This window comes from Nymphaea colorata, chromosome 3 (assembly GCF_008831285.2).
Source record: "Nymphaea colorata isolate Beijing-Zhang1983 chromosome 3, ASM883128v2, whole genome shotgun sequence".
In the NCBI taxonomy this organism is placed as follows: Eukaryota; Viridiplantae; Streptophyta; class Magnoliopsida; order Nymphaeales; family Nymphaeaceae; genus Nymphaea; species Nymphaea colorata.
In genome coordinates, this window is record NC_045140.1 from 426,919 (window position 1) to 443,466 (window position 16,548).

Below are 16,548 nucleotides of genomic sequence, written 5' to 3' on the forward strand. Positions count from 1 at the left end.
TTGGGTTGCGATAAAGCTACTACTCTACATGCACCAAAAAGCACAAAGAAAATGTCACGCTTAGTAGCCTACGACAAGCGTCCACCTATATTTTTTAAACACACATATCAGATTCAGTTTTAGTAAGTTGGTTTGATTTGGGTCTTCAATTTGGACGGCTAAGTTTAGGTGGAGCTCCTTTTCCCTATTATTTGTGGCAGTCTCATTCCATAATCTCTTTTGTTCTTTGTCATGTTCCTGCATGGTGCTAAACACTTTTTGTCAAACTACTACAGGACCATATAACTTCAATATTCTACAAGACCACTATCGGGCTACCATGTTCTTAATCTGCAACAATGTAGCACAAGGCATTTTGTTTTCATTCTTTTTTAAATATGCAGGTTAGGTGGTCTATTTTTTTCTTACCCTTTCTTATTTTTCTCCTCCTTTCTTTTGAACAAATAATTTTTGTATTTTTTTGGATGTTTTGAAATCTAAAAAAACTAGAACTGCATAAATAATAATAGAAAAATTAGAACTGCTTGAAATATTGATAAAGATTCAAAATTATTTATAAAATAGAGAAGAACATGGGAAACATTCGCATAAATTATAAAGTATATGGAAGAGAGTGTTTTTTTTTTCAGTGGGGAATATATCACCCATTCGCTATTTATTTATGTTTGTCATGTTTTAAAGATATTGCAATATCTTCTCAATGACGACATTTGTATGAGTTCCTCCTGAAATGAGATTTGCCTTGTGTATCCTTTTTGATACGTTGCAGCCAATGTTTTGTGCTTGGGATGTACTATTTATTTAACTTTTGAATATTAATTTTTGGTGTTCGAATCTTATTCAGTAATTTAACAACATTGCAACGATTACAGACACCATTCTGAAGAAGTATTGATCGACTGTTGCTACTACCTTTACCGGCATAGCATCTGCGGCATTAATCGGTCATACTTTAACCATTAACTTTATATTGGGAATCTCTATTGTCTTCATGCCAATGCATCAGGTTGGTTTAATTCTTTAATTTATCTATTTATCTTTTTTTTTTTTGCAGTTCTTTTCACCACTGTCTAAGGTCAGAGAAGATCAAACACCAATCTGTGGAGATAATGGAGGTTCAGCAAAGTCATGGCTTAGTTATTATAAAGTTCGTGATCACCTGCAGGGTTGGTTCCCTTGAGTTAAGTCTGTAAAAAAATTAATCGTAGATCATCACGGTGGACATTACAATCACCAAAATATGATGCGTTGTCTGCTTTCCTTGAAAAGAACCATCTTGGTTGGAGCATTTCCATACAGGAACCTGGGTACATTAAAAGATAATATTCTACTGTTGTACATTTTTGCAAGTTCCGATGCTTGTTTGTGAAACTTCATATTCAGTGGGTAGCCCCCGTAGCCCCCAGACCACTTGAGTAAAGCATCAAAACCAAACCTCTTAAATTCAGGTTGAAAAATGTTTTAAACAAAATATGAACCTTGTAATGTGTTTATAAGCACTAATTTAATATAAAATGCTTTAGTTCAAGTCATTTTTTTTTTAAAGTTAAATCATTTTACTAGGGACACACACACACACACACATATGAGAGTTGGTAAAATTGAGACCATCTCTTCTAGACTTACTGAAATTAATTTATTTATTTTTAGTCTAACCTTATAGATATGATTTTAAGAGTGATTTGATGAGAAATATATATTAAGTTAGTTGTTGCTTACTTAAACAATGTTTTCTAATAATAAGAAAATGAACAACTCTTATAACGTCAAAATTTTGGTAGTACAATGATTAACTTTTTTACAAAAAAAAAAAACCTCAACTAAAGCATTTTATATTAAATTAGTGCTGATAAACACATTACAAGGTTCATGTTTTGTTTACTATATATGTATAGCACAATTCCATCCAATCTATTGTATTAAGCAGGTATAATTAAACACATAGCACAATGACTAGCTTTTCCATTTGAGTGGGTATGATTAAACAGATAGCCCAATAGCTTGTTTTTTCATTATATATATATATATATATATATATATATATATATATAAAGAGGTGGAGAGAGAAAGGGAATAGTAAACGAACGGACTGAAAATGGCCCCTGAAAAGTTATGGGAGAGTCACAACTTCAAACCCAGAGAATCTTGCTTTTAGCGCTGATGGCTTGAAATTCATCTTAAAAAAACAAAACAAAAGGAATAAAGGAGAGACTTGCGAACCTTCGAGAAAGCAAAGTTCTCTTGCTGTACGATTACTTTGAACAGAAAAAGTAGCAGAGTCCAAAGTCCCAAAAGTACATGGAAATGAACTAATGAAGCTTCACTGTGCTTCGAAAAGAACGGCGAACTTTCTATCTTGAACAGGCTTTCAACTTTCTTTTTCGATTAAAAAAAAAAAAGGAAAAGTCACAAGTACAAAATCATTGTCTTAAAATTACCAATTACAAATCTCATGATAACAAATGACGGGGCAGCTCTTGGTCCACATCAGTTAATGGACTTCCAAGAAAGAAAGTATTTGGCGTTTTTAAAATTTTGTTTTGTTCACGTAAGGGGATTGAAGAAATGTATGGCTTGATGAACATATTTCTAGGAGACATTAACACAATGCCTCTATTGCAAATGCTCCTAACGAAAGTAGAAATTTTTGTTCGGCCTTTTTCTCTAATACTTTCCTCCGACTGTTTAGCAATGGTATACAATATTTTGTTATTCTTTTATGAATCTACCCAAAAAAATGTTAGAGGTCCTCCAATACTTTTTGGACTGTTTAGCAATGGTAAATCTATCTAAAAAACTTAGGGAACATTTATGAAATAATTTTTCATAAAAAGAATACAAAATGTTCAAAAAAGGAAAAAAAAAAAAAGGCTAAAGTATCTTTTTCACAACCCATTATAATAATGGCTTGCAGGTCCTTTCAGTGGTCAACTTCCAACACAAAGACATGCTTTGCCCTCTTCACGTGCAGCCTCTTGCTCACCGGAAAAAAAGTGGTTCGAGGCATGTGACCTCACTAGCAATTTATGGACCTAAAATAGCCAGGTTTCAAGGCATATGCTTCCTCGTATTTTGGGATTGAATTCTTTTCCTTTTCTTTCTTTCTTCTTTCTACTCGTTGTTAGACTTGAGATCTGACTACCATATACCTTTGTTTTTTTCTCCTTCATTTATAAGGAATGGGGTGCACCAAAAATGAAACAGTGACCTCACATATAGTGGACATCAAACCTGAGCCATCGGCATCGAATCAGATGGCTCACATCATTTCTTACATCCCTCTCCCTCTCCCCTTCTTACTTTGACAGCTAACGGCTCCCCTTGCGGTCACCGGCAGATGTGCCGGCGATGTCAGATGATGGGTAGAGGGAAGGAGGAGGCACGAGGCCTCCTCTTCTCTTTGACGAAGGCCTGGTGGCTGCCAATGCCGACGGGGGAGGTAGAAGAGTAAAAAACAGATGGACAACCTTAGTTTGATATCCGGTGACTCAAAAATCACTATTCATGCACTATATATATATATATATATATATATATATATAGTTCGAACCTTTCCTATTTAATTGATATGCAAGTTCTAAAGCTAGGTAGGATTTAGAACAAGGCCAGGAAGAAGAAGATCCCTTGAGACAGATCTTCACACTCTTTAAGCCAACTGGGAGTGAAATTGCAGCAATTAACATCTCGTCGGTTCTTGACCACATGCGGCACATATAATATAAGAGATGGATCATTCGTAGTAAACAATTAAGAAAGACTGAGAATGATCGCCTGAAAAGTAATGCTGAGGATGACATCGGAATCTTTGTTAAAAGGGGAAAGTACTACTGCTCCATCTCCAATTATGACGTTGAGAGAAAAATAGGATCTGTCCCTGCTGTAAAGTGCATGCGAATGAAGGCAGCACTGTGCTTCGAAAAGAACGGAGGATTTTTTCCGTTTGGCTGACAACTAAAGACATGAACGATGAGTTCTTTCTCCTCCTTATTTGGAAAAAATGGAAACAGGCGGTGGAAGGGTAATAGTCTACGAATGGGACGCACGAAATCAAAACAACAGCGGGCGGTCGGGCAAGTGGCGGATGAAAACACAAAGTGGGCATCTAGCAGGATAATTAACCAAGCTTGTCCTTACCTTCTAAATTTGGGCATGATAAGTTATTTGGTCGCCCAATAACTTATTTAAAATATTATTTTCTTTAATGTATATTATAATTAATTATATTTATATATTATCTTATATTTTAACATATATACATATAGCAAATATTTCTGGGGCAAAAGAAATCAAGTTTTTTTTTTTTTTTGACCGAGTGGATCATAAGCCGCAAGCCGACTTGAAAAATAATATTTGTATTATCACTAATTGCAAATTTCAAGATGACGATAATGTTACAACGTCTTATGCATGTATTATACTAGTGACCAACTTCTGGGACCAAATTATTAATTCTCACTTCAAGTGTTTTTATTTTAACAGTTTTCTGGCAATTTTACGAAAAGAAAGGTTTATGAAGCTATAAACCCAAAAAAACTTTGCAAGATCGGGGACCCGTATTTCATTGGTGGAAAGGTGGTATAAGTAAATTATTTCCTAAATCCCACATGCTCGTGCTTTGGATCGAAATAATCAAATTTTGTTTGTTTTTTCTAAACTAATGAAATTTAGAATAAATTAAAATTCAATACATGAGTTTATTTCAAACAAGCTCTTCAATAATATAAGAGGATGTTGGTTTACCTCACATATGAAATACACCCCCTTCGTAATATACACACACAAACCGACATGGTATCAATGTAAGGTCTTAACCACTTAAAAAGGGATGTCTATAATAGTTACAAATAATGTCTTCGAGTATTAAACGGCGATATTTTTCTCGAGTATAATAAGGCGAGCTTCAAAAAATTAAAAAAATATGGTAAATTTTTTAAAAAATTTAAAAACTAAAAATAGGAAAAAAAATAAAATAAGTGAGAAAATAATAAAACAAAAATCACAAGATAAATAGCTTTACAACAAATAAAAATAGAAAATGAAAAAATAATTGTTTGGCATTAAAAAGACTTAAAAAAATGAAAAGAGTGAAAAAAGAAGCATTAAAAATGTGTTTCTTTTTGTTTTTAATATTTAAAAAAAACATTTTTTTAAGTTTTAAACGGTCATTCAATTTATCCACAAAAAAAGACACTTTTTATGTAACTATGGTCCATATTCAAACATGCCTTCTTATAGCCTCTCCTAAAATTTTCATACATATAAAAGATTGGAACTTGAATTGATGGCATCACGACGACCTCATCATCATAAGTGAACTAACCACTGATGGGTGACCCAGAAGATTTTAATTGATCAGTTATATATGAGGCTATCAAACACACCCTAATAATAACTTCCTCTAAAATCTTCATGTAAAGAATGGTATCTGATCCTTCACGCAGCACTAAAACCGATGGCGCCCGACCCTTTACAGTATCATCACAAGCAAACTGGCCATGACCATGACCATGAGCGATCTTGCATCCGATACACTCATTTTTCTTATCGCCATAACTTTCAACTTTCCGAAAGTGCCTATTGTTCCTTGTCCGCATTACTTTTTAGCTTTTTCAAAAGAGCCTTGTGTGCCTTGTCCGCATTACCATTAGTACCAATATAATGTCATGAAAAAGTTTGATACTAAAAAGGAAAAGTAACCATTAACAAATATGTCTTCTAAGGAGTGTAGCACAACCGGGTAGGGTGCTCATACTTAAGGAGTTTGAAGCTCGAATCTTGTGGTCACAGCCACTTTGTAATGTGCACCCATCTGAGCCACAAACATTGACAAGCACTATGCTCGATTTGAAAGATACCCACTACAAGGTCATCCAGGTATCCAAGCTTAACTTAGATACATAATGATATAACCCAACCGGGTAGGGTACTCATAGTGTTTGAAGCTCGAATCTTGTGGTCACGGCCACTTTGTAATGTGTTACCCATCTAAGTCACAAACGTTGGCAAGCACTATGCTCGAGTTGAAAGATATCCACTACAAGGTCATCCAGGTCTCGAAGCTTAACTTGGATACCTAATGATATAACCCAATTGGGCAGGATGCTCATACTCAAGGCGTTTGAAGCTCGAATCTTGTGGTCACGGCCACTTTGTAATGTGTTACCCATCTAAGTCACAGACGTTGGCAAACACTATGCTTGAGTTGAAAGATACCCACTACAAGGTCATCCAAGTCTCGAAGCTTAACCTTGGATACATAATGATATAACCCAACCAGGTAGGGTGTTCATACTCAATGGGTTTGAAGCTTGAATCTTGTGGTCACGACCACTTTGTAATGTGTTACCCATCTAAGCCACAAATGTTGGCAAGCACTATGCTCGAGTTGAAAGATACCCACTACAAGGTCATCTAGGCCTTGAAGTTTAACCTTGGATACATAATGATATAACCCAACCAGGTAGGGTGCTCATACTCAAGGGGTTTGAAGCTCAAATCTTGTAGTCCTGGCCACTTTGTAATATATTACCAATCTAAGCGACAAATGTTGGCAAGCACTATGCTCAAGTTAAAGATACCCACTACTAGGTCATCCAGGACTTGAAGCTTAACCTTAGATACATAATGATATAACCTTTGGGGTTTTATGCTAGAGATAGTTTCTTCTAAGTAAATATTAATTGCATTCTTGTCGCCCATGTGTTTCATTTCAACCATTGTTTAATTGTGGCATACCAAGTGGCAAGAGCCAGGAAGAACACATTGGGCCCATGCCCCTCATTATTAAAAGCTTTATATACATCTCACATTTGCTCATGCACATACACACGCTACTAACTATGGGACCTTCATATACCATACTTAATGAGAATTTTTAAATATCAATTTTAAGGAGATTAAATAGTGAGAATAAGTTGAAAATTTAGAATCAAAATTGTTTTTTTAAGAGACCAAAATACCTTTCAAATGAGGCGAGAAGTCTCCTTTAAGAAAACTCATTTGTTTCTTTCTTTGTTTTTTTTTTTATTTCATCTATTTTTCTCATACACAAGTCATACTCCTTATCAATGACCCATCATCTCCATGTACAAGTGTTTCAATATTTTGAAGGTACAACTTGTGATTGTTATATTTAAATTTGAACAAAAAATCTTCTGTCCAATGCAATGACAGTGTGATTAATCATATCAACTGCATTGCATCAAACTGTTGGGCAGATCTCAAGATGATTAGAGGATTTTAACTATATATATATATATATATGTGGTTAAAAATTTCTCTAAGTTTTTGCCCAGATTTCCAGGCGCACCACTGTTATATCACCCTTGTATATCTTTTAAAGAACAAGTTTTTTTTTTTTTAAGCGTATATAATGAAGTTGTGATTTGATGATGATCTGAGGCTTCAGATATGTTCTTGTGGCACTTTTGTGGAGTTGACAGCGAACCTAAGCTTTGCCCAGGACAACCTACCGCACTCATCCTAATTAATTGATGTGGTGCGAGTGACAGCCGGGCCTGTCCCGTGAACCCTGTTAATCTTGCGTTGTTTCCAAGGCCTCATTCAAAGTTGTTTCCAAGGCCTCATTCAAAGATTTCAACGTCATGACTCGAGGCTTACCACTAGTGACTAAGCACGAATGATTTGGCCCGAGAAGTTTTCAGTAACTGTTAGGCGGAGTTTAGGATGTTTTTTAAGGACACAGGCCAAACAGTCTATGAGTCGGGGTTAATAGGAGCGACTGGTCAGGCCAAACTAAAAGAATTTGATTTTTTCAATATAAATATTTTTTTTTTGCGCTCACTCAGGCCATGCCCAAGCTAGTTTGAAGGGCCAAGGTTCCACAAGATGCATGTTTGTTAAGAAGAATATTGTGTTTCTGAAAGCATGCTCATACGCTGTAAACATCATGCCTTAATTTGTTTTTAGAAATAATGGAGCGATTATGTTCATAATTTATTGTTTGAGTTAAGAACATCATTCACTTTTTTCATAATGAGAACACGAAGTTTTTGGGTGATCTATTAAGAACATGTGTTGTTTCAAAGAACATAAAATCTTTGTTATCAAACGCTTCTAAAGAGTCCATATCACAGCATTAAAAAAACAGCCAAACAAGAGAACCAAGTCACACATGGTAAGAGGATTAATACAAAGAAAAATTATTGAAACGATTTAGGAAGAATATTAACTTGGGTGAGCAGGATGAGTATTTAATCATACACTTAAGAAGAGAGCTGAAACCCCCACCCAATTCTTCATCTACCTGAGGTACATGTGCTATTTTAGTGTTTTGGGGTGCCACCCCTACCATGCTCAATTTGTGTGGTGGTGGCCCACTTTTTGCAACAAAGAATTGACGTCTTAAGGTTCAAAAAACTGAAGCTCCAACCCTGTCCATTGTGTTAATCCCCTTGGGGACATTTAAGAGGAATATTAACTACTTCTAAGCAATTAACCAAAGAACTGAGTATATCGAAAGACATGAGAAAAGGAAGGTCCAAGCCTTAAGCTTTAAAAGGGAGACATGCTAAAAAAATAACTTGAAGAGTAGTTCCATGGTTTGTCTATCACAAATGGCAAGGTTAACATTTTATGAGATGTTCCCTTAGCTCAGGTAGCCTTTTATATTAATGTAGTAATGAAGTTGGGATTCATTAGTCCCTCAAAACTTAGGCACACGCATTCCCAAGAGGGTTGGCGCAACGGTTGGAGTATGAATTAGTAGGTAGTCAGTCTTTGTTTTGAACTCCTATGACGTCAACCCTCTCTGCTACAAAAAGATCATCAATATACAAATTGAAACATAGTGGAACATCACCTAAGGCACCAAAGCAGCCCCAGTCCTGGGTGGATGAAGGAGAGGATGAGAGGAAGGGGAAAGCTTCCGCTTTCAATGGGTGCTGGGATTAGGCTCCGCACACCCAAAATCACTTATCAATGAACTTATGCATGGCCATTTTAGAGTATGACAAAGACAACTTTTGCTTCCTTACAAAAGACAAACGAAAAAATAAGGACTTTTAAACAAGAAAACCAAAGAAGACTTCCACCAAAAGAAAAAAAAAATGGTTGTTCCTCTTTCTAGTTTTTACTTATATGAATAACTTTTGCTAATGGATGTTTAACACCCAAAGAAATTGGTATATATAGTACGCATACTCTCAATCATCATGAGTGTATATGCTTCTGTGCGGTCTCAAATCAAGTTGCATGAAATTCACTCTAAAAACTATAAACTATAGGTTAGATTCCTATGAATTTAGTGCACAAAACAATGTGCAACAAATGTTTAAGAAAGGTTCATGGACTGCCTAGGCAGTGTTTCAGTTGCCAAACACTTCCAAAAGCACTTTCTCTTGAATGTTTGAAGCCAAAATGAAATTTGCATTAGCGAGCTGCAGAGTTATTTTGGCTGAGGGGCATTTGAGTCACCGGCACTCTATCTCATTTTAAAGTCATTTCAACGTCATTTTTTTTTTTTAAATGAAACTTTTGGTAGACTGATGTGAGCCGCCTAAGTATCTTGGCCACCCGCCTAAGTATCTCGGCCGCTAGCCATGACATCAGAAGATGACAAGGATCCTTTGTTGTGGATGCTAGAAATTGGACGTCACTGTTATATCTTGCAGAAAAAACAAGCTAAAAAGTAGGAAAAAAACAGGCCCGACATGCCCACCTGAACAATCACCATCGCTGCCATCGTCGTCAACAGGACTCACTGTAAGGATATCCGTTTTATCTAAAAACCACGTGATATCAACCAATGAGGCGCTTCATATGAGCAAAGCCCAACGTGAGCCCACCTGAATGCATGATATACCAGTTAATGAAGAACACATATAAGAAAATGCTTTTACTGGACGTTGAATCTCCATGCATTCCAAATAAAAGGCAAAAGACAAAAACATCTAAAATTGAAAAGGAAGTACTAATGCTCAATCATTAACTTCTGACCCCTTAACTATTTCTACTTAGATTCATTGGTGCCGTGCATCTTTTTGTTAATGATCAATCACCATGAGAATGAAAAGGGGAAAGACAAAAGGTATAAAATAAATGAAGCACCTACATCTACTGGAATCTAATACTTTCATAGTGGAAAAGATAGTCTTTTAGTGGAATATATATGTATAATAGGTACATACCTGACCTTTACACACCAAACTTTGACCGGAATAATATGAGCTGTTAATTTCTAAGAGATCAGATGGTAAAACTTAAACTGTAAATACAGAAGTTAAACTATTTTTTTAGGAGTTTGACATTACTTTTTGTAGAACTTGGGTAGACATGGGGTTGGATTGGAATCCTTTTTGTGAATGATCCTTGTGGTGTAGAATCATGTGGACATTCCATTTTTTGTTTGCACATACTTTTTAATAAAATAGTTGGGGGGCTATCCACCACCCAGCCTTTGTGCGGAAGAGTTCCAATTGTGCTTCAAAGGAGAGAAATAAAGAGAGGAAAAGTTATTGATTTTTCCTAAATGAAATCCCGGTGTTTTTCAGGGGTATTTTGCATTTAAAAAAAAAAAAGTTGGCTTTTATCTTTATTACTTAATCTTTATCATATGATCTTTTCGAAATCAATGGCGGAGTTAATTCCCATCAAAAAAAGGGGAACCCTAGTCCAGTAACTACCTGCTTTTATATATATATATATATATGTGTGTGTGGGTGTGTGTTTTCAAGGTTTCTTCTACCCTCCAAATGGTGGAGACTCCTTGAATTGAGGAGGCTGGAAACCTTTTTGGAGCTTAGGTGGGATTTTAAATCACAAGGTACAAAGGTCATTGATTGCAATTGCTTTATGAATATTTTTTTCCATAGCAGTTCCACTTTATTACCCATATTTCATATTCATCCTGGTCTTTCAAGTTGTCAAATACATTTTCCAGTCGGCCTGCCTGAGGTTCGACACATTGAAAAAGGTTTTACCTTTTGGTCGAACGGCTAGATTCATGTGTGAATATTTAATCATAACTCATTATGTGATCTCCACATCCAAGAATCTAAGAATCAACATACAAAACATTTTCCTTTTTTTCTTTTTTCTTTTTTTAAAAAAAGAATTATTGAAGGAAGGATATATTTCCTGAAGATTTAAGAATCAAGGCCAAGTTAAAGTTTTGGCTTGAAGGAACCGTACTCGCTAATTGGAAAAATATCATCTTTATGTTGGGATACTAATTGTGGAAACATCATATTAGAGGTCAGTTTCATGAAAAAAGAATACTCATTGCATATGTTAGAAACTCACATGTTGTCTATTAGATCATGTTTGATGGACTGGAAGTTTACTGTAGAAGAGAAAATAAAATTCAAAAATTGGAATTCTTATCCCAGTTTGATCAAATCAGGGATGACAATCTTGACATTTGAAGTTGAATCCAGAATTTTTTGTCCCACCCCACGAGAAACTTCCGCTCTCATGATACTGCTTTCTGTTCTCTGCCCTCTCAACTCCACCACTCGCAACATCTTCCCGGTGCATGATAGTCGACTTTTCATTGATCGATTATGCTAGCTGTTTATCCTTCACATGCCTATCAAACAAAGAAACTTGTTTCCAGGAATACAAATCTTGATCTATCAAGCAAACAGAGATTTTGTTGCCATTTCACTAATTCGTGGAATTTTGTTTCTGAAACTTTATTCCAGTTCGAAGATTCTTGGCTGTCAATTATACCTGAAGGCACGTTTCAGGGTAAAAACGTCCTCCGCTCTATAACTAGTTTGATAAGCAATCCTCCAACTTCACCGTTTGGAAACAGCGCGATGTATCCATCCAAGGTTAAAAAAGAAGAGGGCAGATTCAAAATGTTCCAAAAGGGGACTGCTGCTTTTAGGATATAGCGGATAAGTTGGGGATCATTACAGAAAAAGGACTATTCGCTTGATAACTAAATTTGTCTTTCTCACTTAAATTGGACAGCACTATTCAATTCCTCATCATTATTACCACCAATGATACGACAGATTCCTCACTCTTTAAGGGGAAGGACAAAGTTTTGAAAACTCTAACCTCAAAAAGGTGAGTGCTTGGAGGAAAGCCAGTTCGGTTCGTGAAGATCCAATCAAATAATTTTCCTTGGACTTTTTATGTTTATCATTTGTTTGGATGGAGGTGCAATATCTTTTCAAGATTAAGTTCCTTACCCAGTTCTGTAAAATCTAGGTTTTATGAATTTCACGTTTTTTAATGAGTTCTAGAAACATTGTTTTTTATTTAAGTGACACATCCCCAAAACCTGATTTTTGAATAACTTAATGGAAACTAAGTTTTTCACTCCTTTTTATGAAACCAGGTTTTGTCAAAAGTGTGTTTTCTTCAAAACCCCAGTTTTGATGGCAACCAAACACTCTAAAAACCTAAAACTAGTTTTGAAATGTCACCCACACACCTCCTAAGCTACCTGAACCTAGTTTTGAAATGTCATTCAAACACCTCCTAAGCTTTAGCGATTCCCGTTTTCTTTTGGAAAAGTTACAGGCACAAAATTGCCACAAACAAAGAGGAAAGAGAAAAGCAGATTTAACGCGGTTTGGTGTAATAGACACCTGCATCCACGATGGGAAGCTCCAAGCATTGAAGCTATGGAGGATTGTATTGTTTCTTTATAGTTGAGCCATCGTGATCAACTCTTTGATTTGAAGAGTTGTTACAACAGAACTTTCTGCTTCTTTATCTACATCATTACAGTGTTTACAGTTTTTGGATAATTCTCATTCTTTATACTCCGACGCTAGAGATCATCCTTCGGATCTGTTGAAGCCTTCTTCCTTAACCGCTCTGTGCTTATCAAAAATTTCACGAACGTTGATTTGATTAAATAAATATCAGTTAACTTATATATTTCATCGTCGTATTTCAGGAGCCATAACGTGAGTGTGCAGCAGATGCTCATGTTCAATTTCCTAGCTCAGATTCTGTTGGTGCCACTTTCCATTGCGTGACTCCTGCTTCTCTTCCTCTGATTCAATCCTTCTGTCAGTCAGGAACACTTCCAAAACACTTGTTTATTCATTTATTCATTCATTCATTCATTCATACATTTCATTTTGTTTTGAGGATTAATCGGTCGCCAAGTGTTCAATCCGGCCCTTCGTGCGGTACTGAAAGTTGGCACGGAGTTATCGAAATTTCCCACCACTAAAATTCTGAACACCAAAATCCTAATCAAAAGAGGAAATTCCAGGTTTATACCATTCTTCTTCTTGTATACCATTTTGGAATAAATGGCAGGTCCTTAAAGCTTCTAACTCAAATCTAATTAATCTAATTTTTTGAGCTGGCCTACAAGTTGACAGCACCAAAACCAAGGCTCACACACACACACACACACACATATATATATATATATATATATATATATATATAAAGTGTGGTTGGTAGGTACCAGGCCACTCAAGTAAGAAATAAAAACTAGACTTCAAAAACTCATGTTAAAAAGGGTTTTAAATAGGTACCGGTCCACTTAAAGTAAGGAACAAAAATCAGACCTCTTAAATTCATGTTAAAAAGTGAAACAAAATATAAACCTTCTAATGCATTTATAAATTAATATAAATCACTCTTCAGTTCAAGTCATTTTTGTAAAAGAAAAAATTGTCTTCGTACTACCAAAATTTTGATGTTATAATGGCTGTTCATTTTTTTACTATTAAAAAACATTATTGTAAGTAAAAAAACAAATTTAATATATGCTTCTCATCAAATCACTCTTAACATCATATCTATGAGATTAGATTTCAAAAATAATTATTATTATTAATTTCAATAGGTCTGGTTTTGTCTTACCTAAATGATCATGCTTTTACCAACTTTCCTCTCTCTCTCTCTCTTTTATATATATATATATATATATATATATATATAAACTATGACAAGTGACATTCATGTGCAGAACAAAACAATGAATTACAAGCATACATCTTCATAGGTAGGGGGATCTCTTGGCAGTCATGAGAACACATCACCAGATTTAGTTGACCGTACATCATTTAGGGTTTGCCAAATCAATCCAATCACATATCTCTTTGACTAATAGCATCAGGAAACTGAAAACTTTAATTTATTCCCGCGCTCTAGTCCACAGAACAGTGACCATCTTGTGGATCCATGGATGGTCCCTTCGCCTATGTCTCAGCCACAAAGGTAGGGCACGGAAATTGAATTTCCGTGGTTGGCAATGGACATCCTGGTTTTCAGCCAACGTGATGCCTAGAAAAGTTGTCGTCCAGAAAAAAAACTGAAACAAGACAAAATGATTCTCAGCTCTGCAAAGCGAAGTAAATAAAAGCGAAGTAAAGTAAAAAAAAATCTCACGTCAGGTTTTCTTGAGTATAATATGACCGAAATTAAGAAAAATTAAAAAATACGACAATCTTTGAAAAAATTAAAAGCAACTAAAATTAGAAAAAAAATAAAATCAATGAGAAAATAATAAGATTTGCAATAAATAAACATTAAAAAATAAACGACAAGTAGTTTCGTGTATAAAAATGAAAAAAATTTAAAAAATGCGATGAAAAAAAGTGTTTTTTTTACTTTTTTTTTTTTGTTTTGGCGTTTTTTGTTAATGGTGTTCTTTTTTAAGTTTTAAATGGGTAACTTATTTATCGCCCTTTTTTTGCGTTTTTTTATTTCTATGGTGCAAAGGCATACCTTTATGCGGTATCTGCTATTGTAAGGACATGCATTCACCTTAACTTGCTGATGTGATTTATCAATCTCCAGACACCTTTGACCGTCTTTTGCAAGTTTGAATGCTGGAATAAATGAAAGAGGAGGTTGGTCCACTTGGGCATTACGGATAAACGGTGAAATTCAAAGAGGAGTTCCAAGGCCATCGCTATATATAGGGCCTTCTCTGGCTTGAACAAGTCATGCCTGGTCTGCTCTTGAAGACAGAGCATCCTTTTGCCCCTTTGCTTCATTGCATTCTCTTTCCGCAACTGTAATAGGACTGCCACCTGATAGAGGATCATCAGCAGTACTCAGTTGTAAAGGGGAAGAAAATGCGGAGAGAGAGAGACCCACTTGTTGTTGGTAGAGTTGTAGGTGATGTCTTAGATCCATTCAATAGGTCTATAGCTCTAAGAGTTTCATATAAATCGAGGGAAGTGACCAACGGTTGTGATTTCAGGCCTTCGGTTGTGGTTAACCAGCCAAGGGTTGCCATTGGAGGGGATGACCTGAGGGTCTTCTACACACTGGTACTGTCACCTTCAACATATCTACGTATCTTAACGTTCTTTCTGATCTCTAGTGCACCTTCATACTGCATGCGGTGCTGATATATTTTATGCTTCATTGATCTACTTCCTTCCTCAGATCATGGTTGATCCTGATGCGCCAAGTCCTAGCGACCCCACTCTCAGAGAATATTTGCACTGGTGGGCAGTCGTTATTTTCTTGTCTTTGGCACCAAAAATCTCTCTCTCGATTCTAATTTTGTCGTTGTATCTGCTTATTAGGATGGTAACCGACATTCCAGCAACCACTGGCACAGCGTTTGGTAAGCAACAGCAACACAGATTCCCTACACAACTGTAGTTGTAATATACAGCGGCTGCTGGTGTTCTAATCCAAATTTAAGAACGTAGCTGCCATTTTCTTCACTGCCCATGAAGTTTTACTTCCCTTTGTTTCAGGCCAAGAGATTGTCTGCTACGAGCAACCGAGGCCGACGGTCGGGATCCACCGCTTCATCTTCGTGTTGTTCCAGCAGCTAGGCCGCCAGACGGTGTTCGCGCCTTGCTGGCGCCAGAACTTCCGCACGAGGGCTTTCGCCGAGCAGTACAACCTGGGCTTGCCCGTGGCTGCTGTTTACTTCAACTGCCAGCGGGAGTCAGGTTGTGGGGGAAGAAGATGGTGATTACCTGCAACCGGCCGATAGCTTCTTAGCTTGGGCACCGCTCTGTTATGAAGCTTCTTATATCATGCATCTATTCCACTCTACATTCGGTAGAGCTTCAAGGACTCATTTTATTTGTAACCGTCGCAGGCGAGGTCTTCTTGCCCGGCTAATTTGCTTTGCTTTGCAGGAATTGAGATGAAAGGTCGATCGAGAGTCGTCCTGTGAATCTTCTTTCTGAATCGAACTATGATTGTAGTAAGACTACTATTGTGTGCAATAAAGCTAACTTTTGCCTTCATTTGGGAAGCCATGTTCGTACCTCAGTACAGCTTAGTTGGTGCCCCATGTGCTTGGATGGAGGACATTGGATCATGAGAGCCTTAGTTGAGCGAATGCCTCATGGATCCCACTCTTTAATTTAATACTTGGATCTTGGATCTGAGGGTCAAGTTATATGATGCAGCCCCACAAAGCCCCCGAGTGACTACCCAACCGATCTAGGTAGACTTGGGTGTTAAATATATATATTTAGTGCTTCGTAGAAAAAAAAAAAAAAAAAAAAAAAAAAAAAAAAAACTTTCTGACTCCACCCTTGATTGGTAGCCGTTCAAAATTCCTTGCATACTTTCAACAAGTGAATGATACTTTTGCCGTGAATGGTTTAGGAAATCTACACTATATTT

At 36.3% G+C, this 16,548-nt stretch overlaps 1 protein-coding gene across 2 annotated transcripts; it reads left to right on the forward strand.

Moving 5' to 3' along the window:
• The first annotated feature begins 8,595 nt into the window (after positions 1 to 8,595).
• LOC116250672 (protein FLOWERING LOCUS T-like) lies at positions 8,596 to 15,883 on the forward strand. Of its 2 annotated transcripts, XM_031624484.1 has the most exons (5): positions 8,596 to 8,617; positions 15,040 to 15,221; positions 15,340 to 15,401; positions 15,483 to 15,523; positions 15,660 to 15,883. In XM_031624484.1, the coding sequence occupies exons 1-5, from the start codon at positions 8,596 to 8,598 to the stop codon at positions 15,881 to 15,883; spliced, it is 531 nt and encodes a 176-aa protein (XP_031480344.1). The 2 variants fall into 2 exon arrangements, with proteins under 2 accessions (XP_031480344.1, XP_031480345.1); XM_031624485.1 differs by lacking the exon at positions 8,596 to 8,617 and having other exon boundaries at positions 15,015 to 15,221.
• Positions 15,884 to 16,548: the final 665 nt, after the last annotated feature.